This window comes from Aplysia californica, unplaced genomic scaffold, assembly GCF_000002075.1.
Source record: "Aplysia californica isolate F4 #8 unplaced genomic scaffold, AplCal3.0 scaffold00211, whole genome shotgun sequence".
Lineage (NCBI taxonomy): Eukaryota > Metazoa > Mollusca > Gastropoda > Aplysiida > Aplysiidae > Aplysia > Aplysia californica.
Window position 1 is genome coordinate 296,568 of NW_004797481.1, and position 7,275 is coordinate 303,842.

At 39.9% G+C, this 7,275-nt stretch overlaps 1 protein-coding gene across 2 annotated transcripts in view; it reads right to left on the reverse strand.

Annotated features, from left to right (window-relative positions):
* LOC101857721 (suppressor of fused homolog) overlaps nucleotides 1-6,929 on the reverse strand; it is a 24,862-nt gene extending 17,933 nt beyond the window's left edge. For both annotated transcript variants that reach the window (XM_005099374.3, XM_035970029.1), the window contains exon 1: nucleotides 6,724-6,929. In XM_005099374.3, coding sequence (XP_005099431.1) covers nucleotides 6,724-6,887 — 164 coding nt within the window. In that variant the 5' untranslated portion in view covers nucleotides 6,888-6,929. The remainder of the gene's footprint in view (nucleotides 1-6,723) is intronic.
* Between the last annotated feature and the right edge of the window lie 346 nt (nucleotides 6,930-7,275).

Consider the following 7,275-nt stretch of genomic DNA (forward strand, 5'->3'; position numbering starts at 1 on the left):
GCCCGCCCCCCTACCCAGCGGCCCCCAACGGACTCGAAACTACACAGACCAGGGCAACAATTCCTGGGAAGCCAAGTAGCAAAAACCCTATTTACAGGGTACACCGTAATTATTAGTTTGTGCCATTGCTTGCCAAGCCAAACGTCAATGGGACGGGTTCCCAGCAGTGACCAATAAAATGTTGAAATGGTACAGGTTCAACGCCCCTTTCAACACTGTTAGGTTGTGTAAGAGCAGTGACCAAAGCGGACGTTTTTGGCGTCGCAACGAAGTAAAAACCACGCACTGAAACGACCAACTTTGTAAACACCAGTCTATGTTTACTATAAGATAAGTCCTGAGTGCTTTCCGTGCTTAAAATTCTCTCTTCCCCACCCACCCCTGCCCCCTCTCTGCTCCCACTCCCCCTCCTCCTTGCCCCTCTCCCCCATTAAAAAATGTGTTGCTGTATTGGGCGCATAGGTATTTGTTTAAATATCAGGTAAGCTATATTGGGTGATAGGAAACGATCCAGATAATGGAGCTATTTTTTGAGCATCCGCGCAAAGGAATTCACATGAAGGGAGAACCATGATCGTCTATGTCCGTCACAGATCTGGCACTTCGGCTAAGGATGATGATGACGATCATGATGATGACGACGACGACGACGACCAGGTGTAATGCAGCTAGTCCGTTTTCCTCCCACAAAGTAAAGCAAAATGGCACCAGTCACCGGGAGGAAGTGGAATGTGCGAAGTTCGCGAATGAGGACATTCACGACAGATACTGCTAATTATAATATCATTTTTGAAAAACCTATTAGAACTAGCAAAATCGAGTTTGGGCTTCACGGGCGAAAATGATGATGTCACATTTGTTATTTCATCTAATCCACATCACGCCATATTATTATTATATATTATTATATGCTCGCACAACCAAAGCTGTGAGACAGGTAGCATTATTCCACAGACGCGCAGCATGAACCTCCCACACTAAGCACCCTGTAAAGAGAGTTTTCGAAGACCAGCCCGAACACCCCCAATCGCCGGGACCAAAACATAAAGCCCTCCGTACATGTGGAGCCGCAAACACTTCACAAACGCTTCGCAGTTAAGGGTGGTCAAGGGGAACAAAAGTCCCGCTATGATCGTAAAGACCTACAAGATCCCTGACACTTGAAGTGCCCCCCACACCTCCCACGCCTGCACGGCACAAATAAGGACCCGACGCACTGCAGAAAACTTTTTATTTATGTTCCAGAGCATGATCCTATGATTTCGGCAGGGTACGTTATGCTTTCACGAGAAAAGTCGTATTCGTGATACATTCAAGATTTAGATCATTTGAAATTATACCTAAAAGAAAAAAAAAGACTTTACTTAACTTTCTTCATACATTTATATAAAATACTATTTATAATTATAAACCTTCCTCACGTGGAAAATGGTATCACAGCACTTCCTGATTCTCACACACATGACAAATTGATACAAAAGTCAATCATGTGCAAAAGCCGGAGAGTTAAAGTTCGATTAATAGGCTTGTTCACGAAATATTTGACCAGTTGCACCATAGACTTATGATCAAACTATATCTTATTCTTTTAAGACAAAATCCTATCCTCATTGAGCTGATTTGCCACATACTAGAAATCAACTGCAGTCTTCAAAAGCGGACTCCAGATGCCCACTTTGAGCATGCCAGACCATGCAGTAGTCATGCATTAATCATTTCAGAGAAATAAAAACTGATATATATAATCTTCTCCCAACAACCCAGCCTAAGCATATACAGTGAAGTCCATTTAAACTGAAATCTGTAGGACTGCCTGATTTTTCTTTGGCTTACCCGAGTTTTCGGTTTAAAGAAGTTGCTCAAATTGAAATCAGGAAAAAATTTTTCTTTCGATTTACCACATTGTTTTAAGATTAATCATGCTTGGTTTAAGTGGACTCCACTGTGTATATACCTGTCTGAGCATAATGGAAAAATCCAAGAGGGGAAAAGATACATCAGTCCAAAAGATGTTTCCAGTCACGTCATTATGTCACCCTGCCCAAAAGTTTTATAACTCTCCCGAACAATCTTCAACCAAAATTATTAGGCAAACGTTTTTTTTTAAAAATAAAGATTCATGATGTGCTCTTCACCTATCATTGGAGTGAATTATTTCACCATTACTGATTAAGCGAAAAGAGTAACAGAATACATTCACAAACAAAATAACTTAAACAGCGGAATCATTGAAAGAAATATGGAACAATTAAAGCTTCATGCTACATGAAAATAAAAACTTTAATATTCAATATTATGAGGTATATTATGGAAGAAAGTCAGGGAGGTTTAAGCAACATCACTTACATGCTCCCTTAGAGGCTTCAGGCTCCTAAAAATAAAAATTAACCATGGCCCCTGATAGTCAGATATTAGAGCTACCACAGTCTGAAAAGAGCTTTAGCAGGAAGGTTTGCAAGACCAGAGTTACAATAGTCCAAATTTAGAGCTGGATCCTGCTCGCTAAATCTGACAGTGGCGATTCGCGATTCAGTCGGCTTCAAAGAATCGGGAGTTCGCGAGCTCTCGAGGAACACTAAGCCTCGGGCCCGTTGTATGCGTGAGATGGAACAGTGTCATATCAACGCCACTTCGCAAGTCCCACTCTTGTTACCCCGCCATCCTCTCCACCCCCCACCCTTCATTAGGAATCATTGCGCTGCTCTGCTGACCTCAATTAGCGACCCCATAAATTCCCCCCCCCCCCCCCCATGATTTGCTTCTTTTGTAAAATAAGGGGAGCCATACTAAGTGCTCCGTTTCGTTCTTGCGCTCGCAACTCGACTCGCGACCCAGCAGTAGGTTACAAACAAGCCGCAAGGTGGTGACAGCGACAGGGGAGTGAACCGGAAGGCGATACTATTCCGCTGAAGTGAATCGCGAATCGCGTTCCGCAGGGAAGAATGGCGATTCAGTTCCGTTCTCGCGCTCGCGACCCAGCTCTACCAAAAATGGACAGGACAAATTCAAAAGGAATTTGAGTCTTGATACAAGTTTCACTTGAAAGACAAATAACACATCTGGGCGATTATACACAGTGCAAAATTAAAATATTGTCTTGCATATATATATTCATATTGTAGAGATATAAAAATAATGGTACAATGATAATTCATTTTTACGTGACTTTCTTCCTTCCTGTGTATTATAAATTGTTTTTAAATATTATATTTTTGTTTGCTAAAGTCTGAGAAAATAAGTCAACCATGTTTCATACATGATAAGAATAATTTTATATCATAACTCGGTACTTTGATCTTTGACTTCACTTCATGACTATTGCATGAATTTAGGCAACATTGATGCCAGAGGCTCAGGAGGCTTCAGTTTTCAATGCTTTTATACATTTTTCACACAAAAGAAGGCTAAGGTCTGGTGGTGAATAATCTCGCACCAGTCATCTACCTACAATTTTAAGCAAAACAGAGAGGCAGAGTCAATATCAGTAGGCATTAACAATACAAGTAGTATCAGACGGGACTTGAAAACAACATGAAATTTTTGGGTCTGAGGACATTATAATATTATTATTCCAAAGATGAAAGGGTTTAGAAAATTTAGCACCTTGATGAGCCATTTAATGTGCAGTTAACATGAAAATCTTATAAAAATTAAACTTTTCAAGAAAATCGCAAGAAACTGTGGACATGTCGAGAAAGTTAACAGACTATAGAGGAGGATTAAGAGTTAGTATAACAACAACTAAAACCACTGTCGGACACATTTGAGCCTAGGCCTATAGAATTTCTCCCAGAATTCTTATTCCCTGAAAGGTTTAAAAATTTCAGGCAATAAACAGTTCTGGAACTGGTAAAGCAAGCTACACTTTTAGACTAAAAAAGGTAAGTAAGTAAAAAAGTAAGCTTGAACTCTCCATTAAAAACTTTCACATCTCTGCTCCTGTCAGCTGACAAAACCCCTTTTTAAAAATTAAAATTCACAGTAGTTTCGAGAAAAAACATGAACCATTAAAGAAAAGATGTTCTTCCGATATTTGAATTCTAATTTTTATTTTAAAAACTAGTTACAGTTTCACTTTGATTTTTTTCACACAAGTATGGTAATTGATCAGGCTATCAATATAATAGCCCCCCCCCAAAAAAAATATTTAAAAAATTGGCGCCACAAATGAAAAAAGGTGTTTTGTCAACCGAGAGCAGATTATATGGGGTCTCCCTGCTCCCAGTGGGCTGGGCCACATATTTTTAGAAAACAAAATGAGGTTGAAATAATACTTTTATTTACTTTTTTTGAGTAGCGTAAGTCATCATTGCAGCAATTTAACAGAAAAGGTAGGCCTATAATGGCATGACACATGGTCCACAGACTCTCATACTCATTCACACTCGACTAGTAATATACTACTCTATGATTTATAATCACTAAACTAGTCTAAGTAGACTCTATGAAGGGGTCTCTATGTCATCTCTCCCAAGTCTTGTGTCACATATATTATATATACATATCTAAGAGATCAGTGATTAGCCACCAAAACTAGTGTCAATAGGGAAATCTGCCATTTCGTCATACACGGTCATCTTGTCACTACACCCCAATTATGAGTGACGAAATGACTTCACTTTTATCTCTCCAAAATTGTATGCTAGAAGTAGAAGAGTTTTGGAGGATCAGTGCCACCAGCAGTCTTTATCCTAAATCATCAATTCAAGCACATATCGTTGGGCCGCGTCCTCTTGTTTTTAAGTAATTTAAGCCAAACTTAAGATTTTTAAAAACTTATATTATTAATATTATATATATATTTTAATATTTCTTTTTTAACGTAACTTAAATCTTCGTATAAACTGTTCCATTGTTGAAAAATATTTGTTTTAGCAGAGGTTATAATGTATGAGCGTCAAATGAAAAATAGTTCAAATAAGGCAAAAACAAAGTCTGGTAAAGAGTTAGTCAGAAGGCTTCATTTGAAAGTAAGGGTCTAGGTTTTAACAAAATTGCAGATATAGCTAATTAATTTTTTTAACAGAACTAATTTAATATCTTGCCAATCATACCTCTCATTGAACAGTTTTTGATTCTTAGTTTCAAACACCATCCCACCCTCCCCTAAAAACTGGTTTGCGACTGACATGAGAATCAATCAATCATTCCAATGATAGTGTTTGATGTTTGCAAATGTGTGACGAAATGACTGTCTCCATTCAACCTTAACCCTCATCCTGCGGGAGCCGGGTTTATGTCACCCGATAAGCCTATTTCGGCACCTCGCCTACGTTCTGGTCCCGAATCAGTGTAGCCCCTGGCTCAGCGCATGCGCAGCGCGCATCCTCTTATGTGTCATTCGGGTCCAGAGTTGGATCCCCATTCACGCAGGTCAAGTGTGTGTGCGTCAGTCTGCTTGAGTTTGTGTGCGTTTGTGGCCTTCTTCTAGAACCGCTTGCGTTGGTTCGTAATCGAAGCATACGTCTCATTCAAAACATGCCAAGTTGGTAGCTCTAGATGTTCGTCCAATGAAATTATAGAAGAAATTGACCCACTTAGACATGAGGAGCTCGAAAGGATAGTCAGGAAACAAGACTTCCATTTTTCTCTATACAACATATTTTTAAAATGAGCTTGATTTTGTATGAAATGATACTACCTGATAAAAAATTTATAAGCTTGTTTGATAGTTTTGAATACCATTGTGCAGGTACAAAGAACAATTTGAGTGTAAAACATTCGGAAATTGACCTAAATTAGCCCCTTTCGAACCTCAGGTCATTCATATCAACAACAGCGTCCATTCGAATGGGCGTAACTACTCGTAATGTCAGCTTGTGAGAGGGGGTTATTCATGTGTTTGTAACACTTTATTTTATAGAAAGCTATGAAAGATAGAGCGTTATTTTCATCATCGGTTATCACACTCCTGTGTGGTATTCATGGTGAAAACACACGTTTCCCGGCGCACGCGCTGTACATCAACAGTACACACTGAGTGACCCCGGCGGCCTGCCCGGCACGTCCGACGTAATCAGTTGCTGATAAGATACGCATCTGGGCACAGACGCAGGATAAAAGAGTTAAAAGTGTGTTTGGGGTGTGACAAGATGACTGGGACGTCTTGACTGCATCGCTGTGACAAAATGACCGTGTGATGAAATCGGAAATGACTGGTAGACCCTACTCGTCACTGGTGAACTACAACACTAGACTAGTCTTGACTGCACCGCTGTGACGAAATGACCGTGTGACGATATGACTGGTAGGCCCTCGTCAAAAGTCTACACTGAGACGTAATTTTGCTAAGTAAGCAGACTCTAGGTACCTCTAGATCTAGATCTACTCCACTGTCATTCAACTTCTAGATTCTAGACTCTACTCAAATTTTAGTACTTCACTAGAAGCTTTTTATCCTCAGATTCAGGACCAGGAACTCCTAATCAAGAAAGTAAGAGACCACCGAATCTCAGAATTAACCAGCTAACCAGTGAAAGGGGATTGACAGTTCAAAGACATTTCAAGATAGGGCAACAAAAGCTGTCACAATATTTAATTTTTAAAACAATTGTTTAGGAGGACACTCACTTTTATCAAAATATGGTTGTGGTCATGGTATGGTGGCCCATTGACACTCAGATTTTCAATACAAAAATAAAGTAGCAGAGTAGAGTCTACTGACAAAGTCAAGCCACAGGCCTAGTCTAGTCAAGAAAAAGAAGGACACGAGAATCAAAATACCAGTATTTGACCAGCGCTGTGACTTGTAATGGATTTGGTTGATCTGGATAAAGACGTCGGCATGCTGAGTATATTGCCTCTAATCCTGGAGGAGTGATCGGCACGTTATTTGACGAATATCCTGAAGCCAGTCGCTCCCTGTCTTCCATCTTGGCCTGTGGCATTCTTCTGTCTCACAGTCTCACTGTCAGTGTGTGAAGAAAAGAGAATGTGTTGAGGCTGTTCTGACCTACTTATTTCTCCTACCGATAAGATGGGATCCCCCGAATGTGGTTTTGATACCAAGTCAGATGTGGCAATATTTTCTTTAACATGAATTCGAAACATGAATATGTAACATATCAACAATAAAAGTGACGTATTCAGATGTTTTGAATATAATATTTTGTAAACATTATTTTTTTCAAGTAAATAGTTTGAAAGATAGAACAGCGAAAACATGAATTACAGGCCCACCCGTGGCCCACCCACATCGTGAATAGGGCCTAGCCTAGGACAAGGCCAAGAGAATGAGTTCAGAGTTCACTCTGATCGCTCACGTCTTTTCTGCCC